At 51.4% G+C, this 24,454-nt stretch overlaps 1 protein-coding gene across 1 annotated transcript; it reads left to right on the top strand.

Annotated features, from left to right (window-relative positions):
* The first annotated feature begins 5,263 nt into the window (after positions 1-5,263).
* On the top strand, positions 5,264-11,947 carry MAP1LC3C (microtubule associated protein 1 light chain 3 gamma). Its single transcript, XM_008694717.2, has 4 exons — positions 5,264-6,635; positions 6,737-6,792; positions 6,967-7,073; positions 9,472-11,947. The coding sequence occupies exons 1-4, from the start codon at positions 6,578-6,580 to the stop codon at positions 9,728-9,730; spliced, it is 480 nt and encodes a 159-aa protein (XP_008692939.1). The 5' UTR covers positions 5,264-6,577; the 3' UTR covers positions 9,731-11,947.
* Positions 11,948-24,454: the final 12,507 nt, after the last annotated feature.

Below are 24,454 nucleotides of genomic sequence, written 5' to 3'. Positions count from 1 at the left end.
GGCCGGCAGTCCTTCCCCGCTTCGGGGCTCCCTCCTCCTCCTGCTCATTAGACGTCCTTTCTCCTTCTCTCGCGTCTCTAAGGGGTTCCTAGGCCCTGGAATGCCTGGGACCCCCAGGTGGGGCTGGGAGCGAGCACCACCCGCGCCCAGGTGTCGGAAGGAGGAGGAACCACCTGCGGGCTGGGAGCTGACCTGCGGCCACAGCTCCGTCCTCAAGCACCAGAGCGTCTAGAAACAGCCTGCTGCGGGGACACAGCCCCAGCTGCTCGCCTTCGTTTCCAGGGGCTCTACGCGTCTTGCGGACGGATCGTAGCACGTAGTCCTATCTATCGTTGCACAATATGTACAAGTCCCAAATTGCTACGTTGTACACCTGAGACTAATGGAATGTTAGACGTCAGTTATACCTCAGTAGTAATAGTAAAAAATACCTGGGGATGCCTGCGGCAGAAGGGGGAGAGGCTCTGCGCATGTGAAGCCCTAAACTTGGAGCGGCTAGCGTGATGTTTCAGGGAGCGTCTTCCCTGCGATGGCTCTACTTTGAGCTAACTTTTTAAAATTCTAGAATGAACGACATTATATCATAATGGGTTTTGGTGAAAAGTAGGCTCAGATCTCACCAGCTGAGGGATCTTGAGCAAATTACTTAAACTTCCTGAACTTCAGGTGTCTTTGATCTCTTTTCCGAGGGATTAACCAAGAGAATGGGTTAACCGGACACGTGCATGTGGCGTTCATTTCCACCCCCAGCCCAAGGACGTGCGCATGGTACAGTCCCATGTGCGAGGGTAACAGTGGCAAAGGTGGGGCCTGTGGGGCATGCCGAGTGACAGGCCAGGACTGAAGCTCTTATCCCCCAGCTGTGGGGTGCTAAGGCGCGGGAGTCGAAGGCCCCAGTGGAAGGGGGTGCACTGGAGACACACTCTATCAGGCATTTGAGAATAAAAAGCAAAGGGTAATTAGAAGGACTATGGAGTTGCGTAGCTATTGCTGGGGGCTATGCGATCCAGAAAGTAAAAGAAAGGCTCAAGTTGATTAATCATCAATTAAAAGCGAAGTATAAAATCCAGAGGGCCTCCTTGGAAGACTCTTCTCTCCTTCCGCTGGAGGACAGAGGAGACTGAAGACCCGGGCCACAGCGTAATTACAAGAGTACTAGAACTGCAGAGAAGGATGAGCTCTCAACGTAGCCCTGTCTGCTATGCTGAAGTCAGTGTCCTGGCTGGGAAGGACTGGAACCTGAGGATGGGGTAGGAGCACCTGGGTCAATTAATTTGAAACTCTTGAGCCCCTAGGTTCCCTTGAAAGATCTGGTCTGCTCTTTCCAGGGGAAAGCTAGTTCTTCCCCTCACCTGAAGCTTATGCAGAGACATTCACCCTACAAGGAGACGGGTCTCCCTGCCTCACATATACCACGCTTTTCCCACTGGCCATTATGCTAATAACCATATTTAGGGTATGACATCACCCAGCTGTGTAAACTGTGACCCAAACCTGGTTGTTAGCATAAAGTGGCCAGTGGGACGGCTGCAGGACCTAGCAAACTGTACCCTTGCGGCCAAGAGAGAACATACAGGTCTTGATTCTAAATGTGCTGGGTGGGAGGTGCATGTGGTGGGAAGACACAGAACATAAAGGTAGCTAAGGGAGAAGTTATTGATGGAAGAGCATTTCCCTACTGCAAGGATTTGGTATCCTGGCCAGGAACATAGAAGATGATGCCACCGCCGTGATGCTAGCATGGCTCTTGGAAGCTCAGACAGAAGCCCCACCAGAGCTGCTCTGCCAGATATAAGAGATTTGCTGGAGAGTATTAACATAGCCTCAGATACATGATATAAGAGATTTGCTGGAGAGTATTAACATAGCCTCAGATACATGATATATGGCCCAGGACCTTGCAAACGCATTCCTTTCCATTCCTGTTAAAAAGAACTAAAGACGTTTTGCATTCACTTGGACTAGCTGATACAAGGCTATGCTAATTCTCGGGCCCTCCGTCATATTATGGTCTGGAGAGAAATACATTGTCTGGACATCCCAAGTAATAGGGCCTGGGTCCCCTCTATCAATGATACGATGTGGATTCAATCAGATGAGCAAGAAGGAGCAAGTACGTTGGGAGCCTTTACGAGGCACATGCTTTCCAGAGGTGGGACATAAATCTTTCAATGACTCAGGGGCCTGCCTAATCCATGAAGCTTTCGGGAGGCAGTGGCCCGGGAGTGTTGCAACATCCTGTCAGTAGTCAAGGACAAACTCTTGCATAGCACACCTCCCACCACAAAGAAGGAACCGCAATGCTTGATTGCCTTTTTGGGTTCTAAAGATAGCATATTCCGCACGTGAGAATATACTAAAAGACATATGAATGTGTGAAGGAATATCCATGGGGGCAATTCAATGGGATGCAGGTGAGGCATGGGGCCCAGCAACATGAATTCCAGCTCACCAGGCCCAGCTATCCCTGGGCTATTGCCAATGTCCAAGCACCGGACCGAGACGGATGCCAGAGCCCTGATAGCACGGAGTCCTCGGGGAGGCCAACTGGTCACCCAGGGGCCGTAGATGCCCTTGGCCTCAGTTACTGCTGGAAGAAGCTGCGATTCACCTGACTGTAACCTACACACAGTCTGGACATGAGGATATGAGGCTGCATGCAGGGCTTCAAGCAACACCACTGGGCACTGCTCTGTGTTGGATTTGCACGCAGAGAACTGCACTTAGCTTTATAGAGCCTGAGCCATATTCCAGGCTCCGGGCGAGGTGCTGGGGCTGCAGAGACAGGCACGGTCTTGCCCTCAGTTGTTTCATGGCCGTTGGGGGTTCCTTTGGTCCTGGGGACGGGGTAGCAACGTTCCAGCATTAAAATGATTTCACAGGCTAACTGAGCAGATTCTGAGCTCAAGTGACATCATCATTCAGTGGCTAATTCGGGACTGGGAACCAGAAGCTTCTATTTTCACTGATGGTCTGACTCAAAATAAAGTGCTTTCAACCATGTTGATCAGATAAGCCAGTCTCATTGGTAAGCAACATCTTAAGGGCACTCGATGAAGAAAATAAGATAGAATGAAATAAAGTTTGAACTTCAGCTTTCTACCTTGTGCACGGGAGTGTCGCCGTCCCATCCACAGTGAGTCTTATCTAGGAGAGGGAATTTTGGGGGTCTGCAGCAGCAGGAGCCCCCCTTCGACACACAGCTCCTGTCTCCCGCACAGCCGCTGTGAAGCCACGAAGGGCAGGCACAGTTCCCCGGAGGAGTCGTTCTTCCGGAACCCCTCCTCTCCGAAACGGACACACTGATGAAGATGTCCTTCCACTCAAGCCCCCCCAGCTGCCCCGACCACTTCTCTGAGGGGTACACACTTCACTTCCCACACCTGTTTCCCGAGAATAACAGCTCGTAGCCAGGAAGGATGAGTGACAGCGGCCCCAATAGGACAGGACGGGGAAGCAAGGTGGGTCTGTGCTAGTCCCTCTGTAAGCCCTACACGTCTGCGTTTGCCAAGGGACAGGCCTGCTCTGAATCACACTGAAGAAGCCGAGTCACCTGAGGGCCCTCGTCGGGAGCAGCTGGAGTCAGCCCGGGAGACGTACAACGCTCGGTGGGGACGGGGCTGGGACCGGAGGAGCGTCGAGATCAAGGGGCCGGAGCTCTGGTGGCTCTGAGCTTCGTTCGCAGCAAGGGCTGAGGGCAGCAGTGGGGGGGAGCACGGTTATGGGGGGGGGTGTTCCCTCCAGCTCCGCGTGTCAGCAAGGACGCTGCTCTTCCACGGGCTTGCACGACCTCAGTGCCGGCCGCAGACCGCAGAGATCGAGAAACACAGAGAGGCTGCGAGAGTTTGTACTCACATGAATAAATGCGGATTTATTCTGCATAAACGGATAGTCTACTTACGTCCTTAGCAGCCTTAAGGAGAACCGACAGCTTGAGGGCAAGGGACAGAAGGGAGAAGAACCCCAAGAAAGTGGGATCCTGGAACCCAAAAGATGAGAATTTTTGGAAGGAGGAAGTGCACAGTTCCGCACCCTGATGGATCGAAGATCAAGTAAAATAAGGACTAAAGAGAGTTGCTTGTGTGTGCGTGCTGACCTCCCGAGAGCACGCGTCGGTGTTGGGACAGACTCCAGACCACAGCCGAAGAGGACAGGCGGTGAGCTCAGTGGAAAAAGTGAGCTCGGGCGACTCTTGCGGAAGGTTCCGCAAGTGTGAGCAGAGCGGGCCCGGCTACAGGCTACACGGGAGGTGAGTAGTGAGAGAATCCGTGTTTCCTGAGCCCCCACTGGGCCATCTCACGTGTACACGGACACCCCAGAGCTCCCCACATCTCGTCGTCACACAGCCCCAGCAGACGGGCAAAAGCCCACTCATTTCGCTAACGAGTAACGCGGCGCTCGGAGAAGCAGCGCTCGTCCGCAAGATTTGGGACCCACGTCTGTTTTCAGAGTTGTTCTTCCCATGACATTCGCATGTCTGGTAGAGTCAAGGGAAGGCTGACAGGTGCTATTTTAAAAAGGTGGGACATGGGCATGTTTACAGGTGGAGAGAAACGAGGTTCCCTAATCCCCGTTGCTAGCGCCCCGTTCCACAGCATCTCCTTTGACCAGCTTTCTCTAGTCCCAGGACCCCTGCCAGGCCCCGGGTCGGAGCAGACGGAGGGGGCCGAGTGGGTGAGACTCAGCATGACCTCAGCCAGCTCCTCTTTCACAAGCTTTGCCTGCAGGAAGGTAAAGCTCTAAAGGAGTAAAGCTGGGCTTTGCTTACTAACACATCAGTGGCCAGGACTCTGGCTCCAGCCATTCACCGCGGTGCTGTTCCCATCTCCTTCCCCACCGTCCTTGGGGCATCGATGTGATGTGGCTTTGGTCACCTTCCAGACGACGGGTCCTGCCCCTCAGCCCAAGGAGCACGATGGGGCCACACGACACCCACGACACCGTGCTCCTCTCAGAAAAGAAGCTTCTCCACAAAAGAAAAATGATCTCGCCCACACTGTAGCTGGGACTTACTTTCCCCGGGCCCCAACCCGGAGCTATTTCCTCCAGCCTCCAAACCTCAGTGCCCGTCCACGTCCCCGGACTGTGGGGCTTTAGGGAGGCCCGGTGCAGGGAGAGCCTTGGATTCGAAGCAAGGGCCTGGGTTCATTCTGGTCCCACGTGACCACTCCCCGTTAGGTAACACAAACCACTTTAATCAGGCGAAAATAATCATTTTGCAACAAGGAAAACCATAGTTAGTAATCGTGAAGCGATTTCTCTAAGATCAGAAATTGAGGTGATAGTTGGAGGGTCAGGCCTGGAGCCAGCTCTGCGGGTTCTGGGTGCTGGGCCCACTCCTGGGAGCTGGACGGTCGGGGGTGGCCCCCCTCAGTGCATCCGGGCTGGGTGTCCCTCGACAGAGAGTGTGGCTACCTGCCCTTCCTACCCACAAGGCAACTGGGGCTCAAGTGAGATTGTGCATTTGAGAGCTGCCTGACTACAGACACGCAGTCCACACTTGCTCCTTATTATCTCAGCCCCGTGAGCACACGCGCCCTTTCTAAAGACGTGCGACGAGGCCACTTGTCAACGATGCTATCATGTAACCACTCGATGTCCATTCCTGATGATGAACCGAAGCACGGAGAGTCACACTCTGAGTCACGAAGCAAACGTAGAGAATGTACCATCACCTTCCTTCATGTCGCTCTCTGTCCGTTTGAAGGCTTCGCTGTTGAGGTGCTCTGCTGGGAAACCAGTGCGGGGAAATGTAAACCCCTGCTCACTCGGAGTGCCCAGGTCTGCCTGGACATGCAGACGTGTCTGGAAGCAAGCCCTGGACACTGGGACCTGGGAGATCGCTGTCTTGCCTCTTACCAACCATTGGATCCCAGGCAAACCAGTTAGCCTCTGTGGGCCTCTGTTTCTTATCTCTCAAAGGGAGATCTTGGGGGTCACTGGGCTTCCTTCCCCCCCTTCACAGCAGAGAAGATAAAATGGCAGCATAGAGTGGAGTGTGCCCTTCTTTGTACCAAATCGGAGTTTTAATCCCAACCGCCTCTCTTACTGGCTGTGTGACTTTGGGCAAATCCCTTTACCTCTCTGATCATAGGTTTCTCTCTGTGGAAACTGGCAAGGACTGTCGTGGGAGTAATGCAGCCCCGTTTGGTCCCGGCAGCCCCGTCTTGGCCCGCCTTTAGGATGGTTCCTTCCTGAAGCACAAGATTGTTCCTAGTGAACTGCTGTTTGGCCCCCCCAGAGTCCTCAGCCCAGATGTAGGCTGTTTGATGACACAGCCACTGATTTTATTGTGAACCCTAATTTCTCCAGCAAAGAAATGTCTTGAACTGGTCATGAGCAAAGTGACTTTGAGCAGCAAGCAGGTGGCTGTTCCGTCTCCAACCTCAGGACTGACCTCCTGCTGCCTGGGGAGGGGGAGGGGAGGGAGGGTTGGAGAGGCCTGATGTCACACAGCCCTACATAAGGGCCTCCTTTAGGCTCCTGCGGGCGGTTTGGAAGCAGCTGAGGAAGGAGTTAGGTCCCGGTTGTGGGATTTTTTTTTTTAAGTCAGACACAGACACAGCTGTTGAGCAAAATGCAGACTCCACAGAAAACCCAAAGCCTCAGACCCTTCAAGCAGAGGAAGAGTTTAGGTAAAATTCTAAAGGAAGCTCTCTGGGTTGCCAGAAAGAGGGAAGAGGATACAGACTTCTCTTGCTGTTTACTTATTCTTTTGTCTTTGAAATATTCACAGCAACCAGACAAGAGGAAGTTGCTAGAATCCGGGCAAAGTTCCCAAACAAGATCCCGGTAAGACTCCATTGTGCTTTTTGAAAAGGAGTATACCCTGTTTCTTGAAAAAACTAAAAGAAAAAAGAAAAAAAGTAACAAGAAGAAGGGGAAAAACCCACGGTCTCTCCCTGTTCTAAGTTTCTAAGATAGTGAGAGCTCAGAGTCACTCTCAGGGACCGACCCTCTTGACAGGTGATAGTGGAACGCTACCCCAGGGAGAAGCTCCTGCCTCCGCTGGACAAGACCAAGTTCCTGGTTCCGCGGGAGCTGACCATGAGCCAGTTCCTCAGCGCCATCCGGTAGGTGACAGAAGTACGCGTCGGGGAGTGTGCTGGGCTTTTTCCGTTTGCTTTGTTAGCTGGTTTGGTTTTGAGGATGGGGGCGTTCTGGAAGAGAGAGAGAAGATTTCCTTTGTGATTCACCTTTAGATTCTATGGTGCCCAGAAAAGAGGCTCTGAGAATTAATCGAACTTAAGCAGGTGGGAGAACTGCACAGATTAACAGGTGTAAGGAGAGTAAGAGCTGCCAACTTTTCTAAGACGTTTCAGAGGTGGTCTTGGCTCTGGAACTAGTCCAGAGATCCTTCTTCCACATGCCGCTTAAAACCCAGTCTGCATTTTCCCAGGAGAGACGCAGTACCTTTAAAGTGTGTGTGCACTGGGGGAGTGGGGACGTCTTCAAAAGGCAAAGTCTCCCTGCACTGCTCAGACCGTGGGAGGGAGGACAGGGACGGCGTCCCCAGACGTGCTCCTCCCTTGGGTTAAGGTGCAGCGAAGAAAATGGGGCTATTTTTAAAGCTTCACAAGGTTAAGAAGTGTCCTCGACACATGGATTCAATAAAAATGATTTGGGAGTAATGTGACTATAACCCCTGGGGAGTAATTCTTCACAGGGTTGAAAAGTCTGGAGAGGCCAACCCGTGCAAGGATTCCTTCAAGAATTCAGTTGGAGTGTGTATTTGTCTCCGTCGTTTCTCTTGATGAGTTATTTAAGAATATCCTGATTTCTCCTCCTCAGGGAAGCTTGCGTGGGCCCCGTATGAAGGGAGGTGGCTAAGGGACCATGAGTTTAGGATTATATCCCCTCCCCCACCTCCCTCAGAAACAACCCCTTGAGTTCTGAGAGCCATTCTTCTCCTCCTTCCCACACAGGGGTCATCCTCCCTTTCCCACCAGCCCTGACCCCTCCCCATCCCACTGGTTATGTTCTCTATTCTTCCTGAGCTCTGTCTTTACTGCAGTGAACAGAACGACAAAAATCCCTGCCCACAGCCTCCTCTCCAGGGGATGCCAAAGCCCTCATTGGAAAAGCATGGCGGGGCATCTGGTTGGCACAGTCGGTGAAGTGTCCAACTCTTGGTTTCAGCTCTCTTTGTGATCTCAGGGTCGTGAGATCGAGCCCTGTGCTGGGCTCCATGCTCGATGCAGGGTCTGCATGGAATTCTCTCTCCCTCTCCCTCTACCCCTCCTGCTCATGCCCTCTCTCTCTCAAATAAATAAATAAATCAAAAGAAAGAAAGAGGAGAGCATAGCAAAAGATAGGAGGTAGGCATGCAGACTCTGGGAGCAGAGTTCCCTGCAGAGCTGAAGGCCGTGCGCCTGTCCCCAGCTCCTCCCATTTCCACTACAGAGCACTTCTTTTACCCAAAGACACCCATGCAATTGTCAATGCTGAAATCTTTGGGGTTATTTTGGGAGGGATTATCTGGTTGTAAAACTACTCAGTTTCCAGCCACCTGCATCCCACAGACATATAGACGTAGCTCACCTGAAAGTTCGAAGCTCAGAGACCGGAGTGGGCAGCCTCTCCGAGCAGAGTGAACAGAAGCGTGCTGCAGGGAGACAGAGCCCTTACCTGGGCGTCCACATTGCCACATTGTCCTCCGCTCCAGGACGAGCCAGCCCTCAGAACGACCTTGACATCTACAGCATGTCCCACTGAACCTTGCTGCTTCTCCATCTCCTTGAGATGGGGGAGAGATGGCAGGAGGGAGGAGAGAGCAGCAACTTTCCAAAAGGTCATCCCAGGGCTGTTGAGCAGTGAGGTGTTAGGAGATTCTGCTAATCACCTCTGTATGTCTGGGGATGTACATACCTTGAGTTTCAGAGCAAAGAGGGGCTTATTTGCTCGGCATTTTTGTGTTGGTATGTCTCCCAGTTAACGACAGGATGGCCTCACGCTTTTGGCCCACCTGGGAGGACGTCAGGTATTTTCACCCTGCAGGGAATGCGTAGGGAGCCCTTCAGCCTTCCCGAGTGTCATGACCCTGCAGCCCCCTGGGATGCTTCCCAGGCAGACTGGCTCAGAATCCCCGGGTGTGGAGGGGGCACCTGGGTGGCTTGGTCAGTTAAGCTAACGTCTGACTTCGGCTTAGGTCATGATCTCAGGGTCCTGAGATCAAGCCCCACGTCAGGCTCTGTGCTCAGCAGTGAGTCTGCTTGTCCCTCTGCCCCTCCCCCTGTGTGCGCACACACACTCTCTCTCACATACAAAAAATCTTCAAAAGAATCTCTGTGTGTGGAGTGCAGGCATGTGCTTTCAACAGGCCCTCCTGGGGAACCGTCCAGGTCGAGGACAATGCGCTCAAGCAGGGAGGTGGCTCCTTGGGTCCACGTGTCTGCAGTGGACAAACACAGGGAAGTCAGGCCGTGGGTCAGTTAACGTTTTCCCTTCCTGCCCCCCCTTCTCCTCCCCCAGGAGCCGCCTGGTCCTTGGGGCCACTGAAGCCTTTTACCTGCTGGTGAACAGCAGGAGTCTGGTCAGCGTGAGTGTGACCATGGCAGAAGTCTACAGGGACTACAGGGACGAGGACGGCTTCGTGTACGTGACCTACGCCTCCCAGGAGATGTTCGGCTGCTCGGGGTCAGGGCAGACCCCGCCGTCCTCTCCAGGGCGAGTCAAGAACCCGTCCTGGGATGGCCCGCCTCCTGGGTGTGAGTGGCGGGCGGCCCAGTGAGCAGGGCTGCCCCGCAGCGATGGGCCCCCAGTGCCACAGGAAGGCCTGGCCGCCCCTGTGTCTTTATGGGGCCCCCCGCGCTTGTGTGCACGGAGACAGTGCGGTGGCTCTCGGGGGTTCTGTGCCTGCTAAGTCTTTCCTGAGTAGGCAATGGTGAGCGTGTGTGATGGGGAGAGAGAAGTTAGGCAGGGGCCAGGTCTACAGGGTCCACTGTGCTAAGATGTTTGGAGTTGGTTTTAAGGTGGCTAAGTGGGAAAGGAGAAGCATTCTAACTGGAGAGAGAGGCTCAGTGAGGGTGTGACCCCCCCCCCCAACTCGGTCCCCAGCAGCACGGAGCTGGCCTGTCTCCTCCACTCACTCCCGGGATCCTTCTGCTCCAGGCTGCTTTTCCTGACTCATAGGCGGCCAGCCTGCCCTCTCTCCTGCCCTCAGCTGTCCTTTCCCTGCCCAGCTTGCCCGCTCTACTGCTCTACTCACTTCCTCTAACACCTGTTCATCGCGTCCTCTTTGCCATCTGCCAAGTAAGACAGTGCCTCCGGACTTGATCTCGACAGATCCTGTTGCTTCACCTTGAGCGACGAATCTTCTTCCTGAATGAGTCCACATCCCAGGACTGACTCGGAGCTTGATGACAGGTGGTTGGCCCTGGACAGCCACCTGACTGCTGGTGCCCAGGGCTGGTGCCCCTGCTCTCAGCCTTACCCACTTCCGCGCCTGCTCCCGAATCCAGCTTCTAAGACTATCATCATCCTGGGTCGTAGCCGCATGAGCTGTTGTGTTCCATTTGGTCCCCAAGACCTTTCGCAGTATGGCTTCCCTCCTGCGTCGACCTCTGGCTGCCTTGTTTGTGGTGGGCAGTGCTCGGTGTTCTGCTGCTGTCTAACCAACCAGACGAAATTCATAGGTGGCATAGAACCATCCAGCTTGTTTACACTCATGGCGTCTGTGGGTAAGGGTTTCAGATAGTGCTCAGTAGCCACAGCTTGTCTCTGCTCTCTGACGTCTGGGGACTCAGCTGGGAGACTCGAAAGGCTGGGGGTGACTTCAACACCCGGGAGCTGGGATTATCCAGAGGCTTCTTCAGTCTCTCATCTGACCCCTGGGCCTGAACGACTCAAGGCTGGGCCCAGCCGAGACTGGAGGGGCTCCAAGGGGCCTCTCTCAGCCTGGGTTCCTGGATGGCCATCCCCAGAAGGAGCAGCGGGAGGTCATGCCATCCAAGGAACCAAGATGGCAGCTGACCTCTCCGTAGGTGATGAATCTCAATTGATTTTGGTCGGGATTTTTTTTTCTTCTTTATTTTCTTCGCATCTACTCAGACGCATAAGATTAATTGGCAATGTGTCCCTCGATAAAATATGACCACTTTTCTGTTATGGTATTCATCATTTCCTATTGGTTTTTACGAGTTCGCAAAGTTGAGTAATTCACCCTTTGTATGCCATGGGTATTAAAATAATTACCCTGTGCCTGTCGGTCCTGTTGATGGCAGACTTTCTCACGTAGCTGCTTTTTATCCTTCCGTGATCTTTTCCTTGTGGATTCTGAGTTCGTGTTCTCAATAGACACTGTCTCCCGGCTGCGCGATTACATACAACGTATACCCACCCTGTGTTTACTTCTAGGACCAATGATTTCACTTGGTTTCCATTTAAGCATTGGAACCAACTGGAATTTATTTTGACAACAGAAGAATGCATGCAGGTTCCATTTTTCCCAAATGCCTAACCAAGTCTCGCATACGCTTCTAATAAATTATCTATCTATGGGCATTTGAATTTGCTGTGATTATGTGTTTATGTCTTATTACCGTAACAACGACAACAAATGCTTAAGAACAGAGGACTGTGACTTTCCTTCTCTGGATTCCCTGCAGCTCCCAGGAATGCTAAGCACATTTGGCTAATTGTTTGGTGATAAATTTGAGAAACTCCCTTGTCAGCTTCAGAGGGAGATGCTGGAATTATGGGATTGGCCATTAGCTGTTTCCGCCGCGATCAGGTCAGGCAGGAAACCATTCTGGTTTTGTTGCCTGTTTTCAGGCATTAGCCGCCCTCTCCCCACTCCCATAAGACCAAAGGAGGGCAGATAAAAACGTACTTGCTTACGTCACAGCTAACGCACGGTCTAAAGCTGATCCAGTTCCGTTGCGTGCTAGACCAGAGGTCATCCCACTACTGTCTCCAGCCAGCTGACGTGGGCCTACTTCTGTAAATAAAGTACTTCTGGAATGAACGCCTCCTCACCATTCCTTTACCATGGTCTCGGGCTGCTTCTGGGCTATAACGGCAGACTTGAGTATTTGCGACGTAGACCACGTAACATGCAAAGCCTAAAATGTTTACTATCCGACCCTTTACAGAACAAGTTTGCTGACCCCTAGCCCAGGTTTATGCTAAAAACGTCATCAAGAGATCCTGGGGATAAATCACACAAGGAAGAAGTTTCTTTTCGTTGCTGTTGTTTTGGTCCAACGTGAGCTGGGCAGGAAAGCATTTCCCAGGCTGCCGGGCCCACTGATTTTGTGTGGCTAAGTCCTCGACTGAATGGAGACACAGAGTTCTCCACGGGTCAAAACGCGCTCCTCATCACGGCTCCTATTCGCCAGTCTCCTCTGGGCTCACTCACCCTTCATTTGCGTCTGGAATACGGGTGGGGGATTTCTAGGAGTGAGTTGTTTCCTTTCAGGAACAAAAGAAACCAGATGACACCGATTTCCCAGCAAACTCCCTCTAGGTTAGGGGATCTCAGCTTTTCACAGCCGACGGGCCCTTCACACAAGACTAGATTCGAGATTCGGGGCAGGACTTCCCAGCCCACGCACAACGGACGTTTGGGCAAGTAATTCTCCACGACACCGGCTGCCGTGGTATCATGGGGGCTAGCAGCACCCCAGCCTCTATGTACCAACACCAGTAGCACCGGCCCCTCACCCCAGGAGTGACACCAAAAAGTCTCCAGGGATCGCCAAATGTCCTCTGGGGGGTGGAATTGCTCCCTGCTCAAAACCATAGCTCAAGCCTCCTCTAGACCCAACGTGTGGTCTGTAGACAAGCAGGCCAGCCTCACCCAAGAGCTGGTTAAAATTGCAGAAGTTTGGGGCTGTCTCCAGAACTACGGATCGGAATCTACGATTTACCAAGAGCCCCCAGGTGATACGTAGGCACATTCAGTCTGAGAAGCACCGGCCTAGACACTCTGGGTAGTAACACCCCCACGCTGTCTCCTCCGTCCTTGGAAAGTGCAGACATTGTGTTTCACCCGTACCCCTCCAGCTTCCACTGTGTGAGCACGCACCTTGGCCCAGCACCGTATTTAGACAGTGTGGAGTCCTGGGAAGAGCCGGGACTTTGTCGTCAGACAAACCCAGGTTCGAAAGAAGAGTCTGTCCCTGTGGGTCTGGGGGATTATTTATGTCCCTGTCCTCATCCGAAAAAATCTCGTTTGTGCGTCAGAACATGAAACCCTCCTGAGCAGGGTACTGCCGAAAAGATCAGCACTTTTCGTATCAGAGTTTGCAGATCACGTATGTAAGTTTCTCACAAATGATGAGATCAAAGGCAGCGAGGTTCCCAGGAACAGGACCATACGTACCAGGAGCGGCTTCCTCGACCCTATAAACTCCAAGGAGTTCAGAGCCTAAGGGACTCTGCTGGGATTCGAGGCAGAGCTGTACCACCAGGTACCACCAGGTGGCGCCAACACCACTTGGTTAGATTTGGCTAAGCAGTTCGCGGCCAATCAACCTAAATCCCCCCCAATTTTAAAGTTCCTAATGGGGTAAAGGAAGCTTCTGGAAAGGCTAGCTCTAGCCAAAGGGGAAACCGGACAAAACTGTCGGGGGAAAACAGACAGAACATGAATTATGTGTTTGACCTGAATGCTAGTTAGCCCACAGGAAAGAACTGCCCAGACCTTAAAGCGACAAAACACCAGAAGGAAAGCAAGGTCCTCCCCACTCCTGGTGCTGCCATGGCAACCAGTCATCATACCGGCACAAATGGCCCAGAGGGATGCTGAGAGCAGGGCTGGAGAGCGAGGACCACAGACCACCATGTGCGAAAGAAGTCAAGAGAAGGATAAAAGCAGAGAATTTGTAGTAGCAGAAATAAAACAAGTCCCAAATGTTATTTTACCTTTATTTGATGCCTTTTATTAGAAGAATAAATATTATTCCTCCCTGAGCACCTAGTTCAGAGAGCTCAGCCACCCCCATGTTCTCAGGCACTGAGCAACGGTATTGGAATGGCTTTTCAGTGACCAAGACTGGACTGACACTTATAAATCAGCAGTGAGGACCTCTGGGGCAACAGGAAACAGAAATCTGAGTGGGAGTGGGAGGGGTCAGTGGGCATGAATCTCCCTTAAATTGATTCAATTTCCATGATACCTTGGAAGAGGTGCTTCTCGTGGGGAATAAAGGATGTTCATTCACTGAAAATGGCCAGCCCCAATCATAAAACAATATGGCCAGTGTCTTGTGAAGGTAAGTATCATGGTTCCCTCCAGGCACAGCATCCTTTTGGAAGCAACCCCTCGCTTTGCCCCTCAAAGACACTGCCTTTTCTCCTCGTTCCATGTCTTCGTCACTTCCTGCCCGACATTTCATGTAGCAGCTCATCCTTTCTTGCTTGTGCCCCATTTTTATGATCTTTTAAACATTTCAGTGTCATTGCTCATGTTGTTTAATGCCTGGAGTGTCCCTCCTTCGAGGGATGAACTCTTCCAACTCAACCTTCAAGATTCAAGACAGCTGCGTGACTCGGTTCTGTGCTCCGTCCATTTTATCAATGACTCTTGTTTATTTGAGAGCTACAGTGACCCTAGAACTCAAAGTCAATATTCACGTAGACCTTGAAAGATACTTACTATCGTTATTATTCCCATTTTAAGGATGAAGACACTGAGGGTAAGAAAAGTCAGCTCGAGTTCTAAAGGCACAGAGCCAACAAGCCTGCAGCTCAAACTCACATCTGTACCGTCCTGTGTTCTCAGCATTGCATTTGTTGTTTATCCAAAATTCAAATGTGTGTCCTCTGTTTTTATTTCCTACGTCTGGCAACCCCATGTGTGGCTCTCATATGGGCTGTGGATAGCCTTGTCCCTTGGGACTCTCCCTTTGCACATAAGTTTTCAACAAATGGAACTATACCCAGCTTCTGGGTCTCGAACTTTCCATAGGGTGTTCTCCACTTTGATTCACTGGAAAATGTCAACTTAGTCTTTAAAAGCAATGTCAACGGCCTCTGCTACCCCAGTGGCTATTTCCCCCGTCCCTCCTGCACACACATCTGGTACATACCTTTATCATTGCTTATTCCACCACATCTTAATTACGGTGACGAGGCCCTTGCCCAGGAGAATCAGTGTGAACTAAGACTGCATGTGTGAATTAACAAATACGTGAATGAATGAATCAATCATTACGAAGACAATGAACATACTCTTAGCTTCTTTGTATTTACTCTTTCAAATAGATTCCTATTCATTTGGGGATAACAGGGTGGTCGTTAAAATACAGAAACATGAGTGAAGACACTGCGTAAGTAACAGCCCCGGATTTTGGTGTCCAAAGTACATTCAGATAAATGACTAACAAAAAACAGATATTTAAATCATGAAATCAGATCAAACAAAGGGAAAAGCAGTGAATAACCACAATGGTTCTGGAGTTCATACAGTACACGCTCAGGGTTTCTGAGAAGTTCCGAAGACGTCTCGGAAAAAGTGATTTTTAGGGCTGAAACCAGAAGAAATTACACAGGTGGGTGTGGAGTGGGGAGAAGGGTGGCTCTGTGTGTAGGGGTGGGGGTGGAGTGGGGAGAGAACAGAGACTATTTTCTTTATTCTTTAGGAATAAATAAAATCGATTTGCCCGGTTGACTTTTATTTATTCTAACAGGTCTAAGGATGACTTGACTCACAGTTACCTGAGTGATTTATTCTTCAGGACTAATTACATTAAAATCGGTTTTTAAATTAGATTTGGAAACTCCAAATCCCTTCTGTCAGAGAAGCCAAATCTTCGGGTGTAGGACGTTGGCACAATTGTGAAGACGTTTGCTGAATGGCCCTTTAGTGACTCTTGCCCTACAGTCTGGGGGAGCCCGACTTGAGAAGAGTCACTTAGACTGTCACATAAGATAGAAAGTTCTCTCTCTCCAGCTACAGGTCTCAGGGGCCCTGTTAAGTCCTGATTCGAGGGGGGGCCATTCCTTAAATGACCTTGATGTTAAATCTATGGCTTTTACCCTCAACCTCCGGAAAACTACCAGTGCCCCCAGAGCAGCTGTGGACATTCCTCCGTCTGCTCCCAGCCTTCTACTGAGCCATGAGATCTCGGGACCAGCCCAGCGTTCAGAGCCACAGAGAAGCCCCAGCTGGTCGGGGCTGGGCCCCCACCTCGACTGGGTCATTTGTTTCCACTAGGAGACATGGAAACCAGAGGGACCGAATGATCTCGAACATAATTTGGGAGCATTGCGTGTGTCTCAGGACCATTATAAATATTTTTTGTCATCTTACTTGACTCCCAGACAAACTGATTCAGTTTAACTTAGTTTCGGCCGATGTGTCACCCTCGGTTTTCTGGTGACCAGTAGGTACTTGACACAGAGCTAAAAATCGCTCAGGTAACTGTGAGTCCAGTCATCCTTAGACCTGTTAGAATAAATAAAAGTCAACTGAGCAAATCTGAAGATCTAACTGGAATTATTAAATGATTCCTGAATCGGGCAGCATCCCAACCAGCGAGTAGAGGGGAGCACTGCTGAGCCGCAGGAAGAAAATGGTTCTTAAAGGAAGAGAGAGGGCGCCTGGGTGGTTCAGTCAATGAAGCGTCTGCCTTTGGCTCAGGTCATGATCCCAGAGTCCTGGGATCAAGTCCCACATCGGGCTCCCTGCTCAGTGGGGAGCCTGCTTCTCCCTCTGCCTGCCACTCCCCCTGGCTTGTGCTCTCTCTCTCTCTGTCAGATAAATAAGTAAAATCTTAAATAAATAAGGGCAGAGAGAGGGCATGGCAAAGAAAGGCATTGATTAGTATGGAACGCATTCTTGAGGCGAGGCTGCCCTCCTCGGGGAAGGGGTCCCTCAGGGGTCACCTGCTGGTGTTGACCGGGGAGCTCCAGCTTGGCTGGTTAAAGGCCCCACTTGGGGAGGGAATGAGAGTGCGGGTAGGGGAGGTATCAGACCTTGGTTTACCGACATGCGGCCTTAAGATCAGTCGCAGCGTTTTGGTCTGCGGTTTTCTGCCTCGCTGACCGTGCCGCGCGACCCGAGTCTGAGAACGAGGGGGCCTTGCACTGGACGAGCCAGCCCCGACGGGACCTCCGCTGGCACCCGCAGACGGAGCGGGAGAAAGCAGGCCAGGGAGGTGGGCCTCTGCTCGGAACGAGTCTCTACAAGTGACATAGGAAGCCAGTTCCGGGAGAAGCGGGGTCTCTGCGAAAGCTCCAGGACTCAGCCGGCAGGGGTGCCTTCATGCTGCCCTTCTCCTCGGGGGCTCGGCGTCGGTGCGACGGGCGCTATGGGGAGCCCAGGAGGCCGTGTGTGGGCCCCACGGGGACGATCCTGGGCAGGACCGTACTCCACTCTATAGAGAATATTTTTTCGAGTTTGAGGACCATCCCCTTGTTTGGTTTCGTTTTGTTTTCTTGGCACTTTCCATCGGCTTTACTTTTTAAACGGAGGTTGCAGTCGTCAGGGGTAAGGGACGGAGGGACACAGAGTGTTAGCCCTCACTGGGTGTGGTCAGTAAAGCAGATGAAATGAAAGTGGAACCCTAATCAGGGCTCCTTCAGGAAAATGGTCTCATTCCCCCCCGATCACATTAGCTCATCTGTAGTCTTCCCGAAAAGTCGGAGACCTAAGACACACTGGGAACACAGCACAATGAAATGAAATTTGAAACCAGTTTTTAATGTGAAACGGTATAAGCTCTCCTCGTAGTTGGACCCCCCCCCCCAGAGACCCCACATCTCCCACACTGGCCTCTGTTGGAGTCTGGGGAACGTCTTTATTCACGTTTAACGAAGAGAGCAAAGCTCGCTTCAGTCCTGCTGAAAGCGCTAAGCACGCGGACGACCTGAGTAAAGAGAAAGGCACTTGAAGCTGCGGTAATAAAGGGACGGAGCAGGTTTGCCCTTGGACAGCAGTGCGTGAGGGGTCCCTGAGCCGGCGGAGGGAGGCCCTTGACTTGTTTGGGTTGGTGGGTTTGTTTCCAGTCCTGCTGAGATAGAAGTGACGTGATAACCTTGTAGTGGTGTAAGGCGTACAACGTAACGATTGGACGTAGTAGATATTGCAAAACGATGGCCCCGGTACCTTAGTTGCCGTCCTCCACCTCACGGTTCCGACCTTTCCTTTCTTGCGATGAGAGCCTCGAAGATCTGCCCTCTCGGCGGCTTTCCTGTCTGCAGTTCAGTCCCGCTAACGACAGTCGCCAGGTGTCCGCGGCGCCCCCAGGACTCACCTGCTAACTTCCCAGCTGTACCTTTGTACCTTCTGACCCCTTCACCCGTTTTGCCCACCCCCCAACGTCCCGCCTCTGGCACCAACGAGGTTAACGTGGTTGATTACGTTAAAGCTCCATTTGCTTCTGGCTGAATTGTTTAGAGCTCATATGCAATAATAATGTCAAATCTCAATGTTAACAGGGAACAGGCCCCAGATGGAGTCACGTTTGCTAAGATCCAGCAAGACTCAGTACGTAATCTGCTGGTCAGCCTCCCCGGGAGGGAATCTTAACAATCAGCCTGGAATTTCTCCATCAGCAGCGGTGAAGTCACCTGCAGAAGACCTCCTGCTCTTTCCCTTAAGGGAAAGTGACCTCGCCTGGAACATTCCTTTTCTGTTGCTCATAACTCCTTGCCCCACCTTCTTTTCTACAAAAACCTTTCATTTTGTACAGCTCCTCAGAGCTCCCTCCTACCTGCTCCATGAGCTGTTGCCTAATTCACGGAGTACTTAATAAAGCCAATGAGATCTTCAAATTCACGCAGCTAAATTTTTGTCCTTTTTTTTTTTAAGATTTTATTTATTTATTTGACAGAGATAGAGACAGCCAGCGAGAGAGGGAACACAAGCAGGGGGAGTGGGAGAGGAAGAAGCAGGCTCATAGCGGAGGAGCCTGATATGGGGCTTGATCCCAGAACGCTGGGATCACGCCCTGAGCCGAAGGCAGACGCTTAACCACTGTGCCACCCAGGCGCCCCTAAATTTTTGTCCTTTAACACGAATATGGAAGAATATGGAATGCTTACTGATAGCAGGGAGCCAGGCGTTGTGCTAAACTCTTTCCGTGAAAGGTTTTGTGTAAGCCTCGCCATATTCCTACAACGCAAGCACAACCATGACCCTCATTCTAGTGACAAGGAGATCAGGAGGCAGCATATTAAGAACGGCCACCAGGCAGTTAAGAGAAAAACAGGATGGAACGCAGCTTGGGCAGAGCCAGAACACGGTCTCCATCACAAACAGCCCCTAGCCCTCACCAGCAGGAGTCCTCAACCCCAGTCACACCGCACACCTTGACCTTCCCCAAACTGACCCAGCCCCTGCTGCCCCCTGCCTTGTTACCAGCCCACCCTCTACTGAGTTGCCACCATGCTGGCCCGGACTCCCGGCCTCAAGCAGAGGCTGTTTTTAGGCCACAGGCTTGAGCCACGTAAACTGGAGCCAGGCAAGTGTCCACAACGCCCACCGAGTGGACACAAACAGGCTAAGTGACCTGCTTCAACGGCCCCAACCCTAAGTGACCAGTTACGACAAGGGAAACAAGGGAAAATTCCATACATTCCCCTACTCCCTCACTCCCCCTGTAACTATAGCCCCTCACCACCTCCTCGCAGACCGTCTCTCCTCCCCTGTCCTGCCTGCCGCTCCCTTGTGATGCGTTCAATAAGCTTCCAGCTTTGTTCTGCCTTCGGTGAACTCTTCCACTGCCCGCACCTCCGGCCTGCACCTGATGAGGACGCCGCCACCTTCCCCGGATGGTGCGCCCACTCAGTCCTCCTGAGCCCACACGTCTGCGGGAGGTGGGGGGAGGGTGCTAGGGAACCTACATGTCCAAACTTAAGGGGTCTTGCTCTTAAATTCACAAACTTTCAAAATCCTAACAGTAATCTACCATTTAAAGTAAATTTTAAAAAATTGTGTTTACCTAGATTTCTCCCACTAGCCCACGCTTTCTTTACGGGCAAGAGCATTATTTTGTATCCCTGGAGCCTAATACAAGCTGGCACTAAGGAGCTGTGACTCCCTCATTTTAAAACACTCCCACGATTCTTAGTCATATATACTAGAGAAACCCCAGCTTCAGTGGAGTGTTATACAAGGTCCTCAGAGATCTACCCACCTGCCTCGCCTCGGTTCTTGGGCCTCCACCTCTTACAGCAGAAGCTACAGACAGATCTGATACGTTTTGCAGCCTTTCGTCACATGTGGCTGGCACCCTGGGCATCCAGCGTGCTTCACTGAACACGGCTTCTGCACGTGGCTTTCACGATACCCTGCATGTAGCTGAGTCCTAGCCAAGTTGAACATTCCTCAGACTTCCGCAGTCCTATCCTCATCAGTCCTCTTCCACGGACACTCCGAATTAGCCCAAGACAACCAAGCTCCTTGCCCTGTATTTGCCCTACGGAGGCGTAGAGAAACACCAGCTGGGCCTACCTGGCCACCCCTCCAACAGCGGGAGCAGACGTCTGGGGCTGTGAAAACCAGATTTATTTATTTATTTGGATACGGGACTGACTATGGGCCTTTGGGAACTTTTCTAAACCCCAGTGCCCATTTTTACCATCTTTTAGAGACACACACTAATGTAACTACATGGTACAGAACTGGAGTCTGCCCAGTGCCGTCCGGGATGACCGCTCTGGCGCCAACTAGCCTGTACGGGCTGCAGCTGACAGCTGCCACGCTTCACCAGACATCGCTCATTTCAAACCATTTTGCCTTGAGCAGGGGTCAACAAACGTTTCTCCAAAGGGTCAGACAGCAAATATTTTAGGCTTTAAGGTCTCTGCCACCATTCTGCCACAACAGCGAGAAAGCAGCCGGGGCCACCAGTAAATGAATGGGCGTGGCTGTGTGCCAACAAAACTTTATTTATGGACGCCAAAATTTGACTTTAAAATAATTTTTCACCTATCTTGAAATGTCATTCTTCCTTAGATTTTACCCCCCCCCCCACCAACCGTTTGAAAACCTAAAAACCATTTTTAGCTTGCAAGCTGGACACACGCAGGCGCCAGGCTGATGTGACCCACGGGCCCCAGGTTGCGGAGTTTGACCTGGATGAGAGGCTCTGCTGCGGCATGCACCAGCCTCCTTGGAGGGCTTGCTGTACAAGACTGTCAGTCTCACCTGGGCGGGAGCCTGAACATTCCTAGCAGGTTCCAGCGGATCTGTTACTGCAGGTCCGGCAACCACACACTCTGAAACCTCCGGCCTAGAACTGGAGAACAGCTGCTGTCCCACAGCACCAAGCCCTGCTGACAGTCCCCGTTGTGTGGAGACTTGCAGGTGTCATCTACCCCTTGAATCAGCGGTGATGGGTCTAGAACATCAGGGCTGGCATCCATCAGATGTGCCCTGGGGCAAGAGGAAGGCAGACGGAGAGACTGACACCTGGGCCGGGCGGCAGGCAGAGAGCACAGTAAGACTCGAACTCTGGGAGAGTCCGAGACCCCAGGAGGGCCAGAGAAGAGGCCACCTAAACCTGGTGGGGGCACCTGGGGGGCTCCGTCGGTTAGTGCCTGACCCTTGATTTCGGCTCAGGTCATGATTTCAGGTCTGGAGATCAAGCCCCATGTCGGGCTCTGAGCTGAGCTTGGAGCCTGCTTCAGATTCTCTCTCCTGCCACCACTCCCCCGACCCCCACTCATGCATGCTTTCTCTCTCTATCTCTCTCTTAAAACAAACAAACAAACAAACAAACACCCTGTGTGGGCTTGAGTCTTGGGTGCTGGATTCCAGGAGCCCCAGCCCCAACAGGAAGGAAAGGATTCTAGAGGGTGAAGGGCCGGGGCTGAACTCCCTTTAATCTCTGCAGAAACTCCACCAGTGACCAGAGAAACCAAGGCTGTTTTGGCACAGGTCATGATCTCAGGGTCAAGAGATTGAGCCCCGGGTAGGGCTTTGCACTTAGCGGGGAGCCTGCTTAAGATTCTCTCCTTCTTCTTCCCCTCCCCTCACAAGCTCTCTTTCAAAAATAAACAAAGGAGCCAGAAAGCCCTGCCCTCATAAAAGCCCCAGGCACAGATGCTCTAACTATTTTGTTGTTAATTTGTATTTTGATAGAGTTCAAATGGGCAGCTAAATTGCAAAAATAATACAATACCCTTTACCAAGAGTAGCCAATTGATTTCATTTTACCCATTTTGAGAGAAGTCTTTTTTTTTTATGTTAAACCTTATTAAACAAAGTTAAAGAAATTTTGGTAAAGGAGAATTTGGGAGTTCAAACAAGTCTGCAATACTCAGCATCACAGCCATTTGCTGTGGACTGTTTTGTTCCTTTTTGTCCTCATCATGAGTCACAGAGCTGACCGTATGGCCCATAAACTGGGTGACTGCACACTCAGCGTGGTGCTCAAGGAATGAGTTAATAATAGTGAAGCGTGTTTTAATAACCTCTGATGAAAGACGTCACGCGGAAGTAGAATACACTATCCCTTTTCCCTCTCTTAAGCTAACAGCTGTGACCGACTCTACTTCTGTGACAAGGATTAGCTTATATTTTCCCTCGCCTGGTTTCCATTTCCCTCCCAGTGGGATCTTGCCCTCGTCTCCCCGTACAATTGCATCATTTGTGAGCGCCGTTGTCATGACGGCGTGAGAGATCTGGAGGTTGTGTTTTCCTTCACGAGGACTTCTTTTGCCTTCCTCATCTCGGCAGTGAGATGTTCTCAGCTGATTGACAATTCAGATGCCCTTTGGTCTATATTCAAATGAAACTCTTTGAAGGTCCCTAGCTGCTTTTCACCTAACACTGTATCTAACCCAGGACCCGCGTGCCACAGGATGCCAGGGGTTTCTGTTCTTACCGGGGTCGGTGGACGTGGACGCCCCTGGAGTGGTGTGGTCCACTTTCCTGCAGGCGTTATGCAAGCCCTACCCTCACCCCTCAGCTGGCTGAAGTACTTCAAGACAACTCACATTCACCTCTTTAGGTTTTTTAAAAATCTCTTAGCCCTTCTGAAGTGTATGGCCAACCACTTCTCAGGCATTTCTAAGCCCTAAGAAGTTGAGGAAAATGCTCTACGATTGCAGAAGAGTGGACTATATCCTGCTTCAAGAAGACTCCGGGCTTCCTGGTGAAAGACAACAAACATTTACAGTTGGTCATTTTGGTTCATTTTCGGGATGTTTAGCTTGGAATGTGTCAACGCTCTCCAGCCAAAGCCACCAGCAGCACAGCTACCGTGGAACAAGTTGGGTTTATTCCCGGTGACAGCGGTGGAGAAGCTACACCACGGACATCCACAGGGTGTCTGGCGAGGTGACAGAAAGGTGTTGGTGGTGTGGGCTTGTGTTAGGTGATTTGAGGCAGGTTTAAGACAGAAGGTGTAGCTCGGGCTTGGAGGCTGTCGGGAAGCAGGGGAACGTCCATAGTATCTCCACCAACCTAGTCTATGTGGGAAGAAGCATGAAATAAGGCTGAAGTTGGTAAAGAAGCAGCAGTCACTCATGTTAACCGGGAGGGGGTTGTTTTGTCATTCTTGTGGTTTGGACGGTGCTCATGTTTTCGGCTGTGCTCAGACGCGAAAATGAAGAGGTCTTGTTTTTGTCTTGAGCGGTCACGAACAAGGGCACAGAATGGCCTTGTCTGGGGTCGACGCTCTGTGGAAGTGGTGACGTTCATCAGGAGGATACTGTGAGAGCCTGAGCGCCCGCCCAGCCCCCAGCGTGAGAGGGTGGGCTTTTCCTCTCCTCATACAGGAATTCCAGAACTTAAAAGATAGCAAAAGATAGGAATCTCATGTGTTACTTTTCATTTATATCCTGGTTTAATTCAGAAATAATTTGCTGTGATTCTGAAAGATACTGAGTCTCTTCCAGTTTTCCACACCCAGGCACTGCAAAACCGCAACTTGCAGTTGGAAGAGGGTTTAAAATGGTCTAGTCTAGTCCTTTTCCTTCATCGAGGTATTTATGATCACGTTGGACATACGTAAGATCCACTGTTAGTGTAATTCCAACAGTTCTTCTCTCACTGAAGAATAAACTCCATTCATTTCAATACATAGCAGAAATGATTTGTATCATTAGTACTTTATAAAATTAGGAAATATTGAGACAAGGCCCATAAGAGATCCCAAAGCAACCATTTCCCTACCACCTGTTCTGTCTAAAGCCTTGCGCTGATGAGAAGAGACTGAGGCCAGAGAGGGAGATTGACGTGCCTGGAGCCACAGGACTCATCCGTTCAAGGACTGTGCTCGGACCATCCTTCCGTCACCAGCCACCCCGCCCCCCTGTCATCGCTGGACTCCCCTCCCATGTCTGGTCCCCTTCCCTCATTCGTATTCCTTGGATTCATCTGCTGACATTGAGCCAACCTCCCCCCACATCCTCTACTTCCCCACACACCCACCCCTCCACCTTCCAACACACGTTCCCACCTTCCCAGCCTGCAGTTTCCGCATACATGTGATGGAGTCAGCAGAGCTGCGAGGCTCGTAGTAAAACTATGTGTGATTAAAAATCTACAGCTTTCCCC

The sequence above is a fragment of the Ursus maritimus genome, unplaced genomic scaffold (genome assembly GCF_017311325.1).
Source record: "Ursus maritimus isolate PB19 unplaced genomic scaffold, ASM1731132v1 scaffold_2, whole genome shotgun sequence".
NCBI classification, from domain to species: Eukaryota; Metazoa; Chordata; class Mammalia; order Carnivora; family Ursidae; genus Ursus; species Ursus maritimus.
Note: the sequence above shows the minus strand (reverse complement) of the source record. Positions and strands in the feature narration are given on the sequence as shown.

Coding starts and splice junctions, on each gene's coding strand:
- MAP1LC3C (XM_008694717.2), top strand. CDS start 6,578: ATGCAGACTCCACAGAAAACCCAAAGCCTCAGACCCTTCAAGCAGAGG. Junction 6,636..6,736: donor CAAGCAGAGGAAGAGTTTAG/GTAAAATTCTAA, acceptor AAATATTCACAG/CAACCAGACAAGAGGAAGTT. Junction 6,793..6,966: donor AGTTCCCAAACAAGATCCCG/GTAAGACTCCAT, acceptor CCCTCTTGACAG/GTGATAGTGGAACGCTACCC.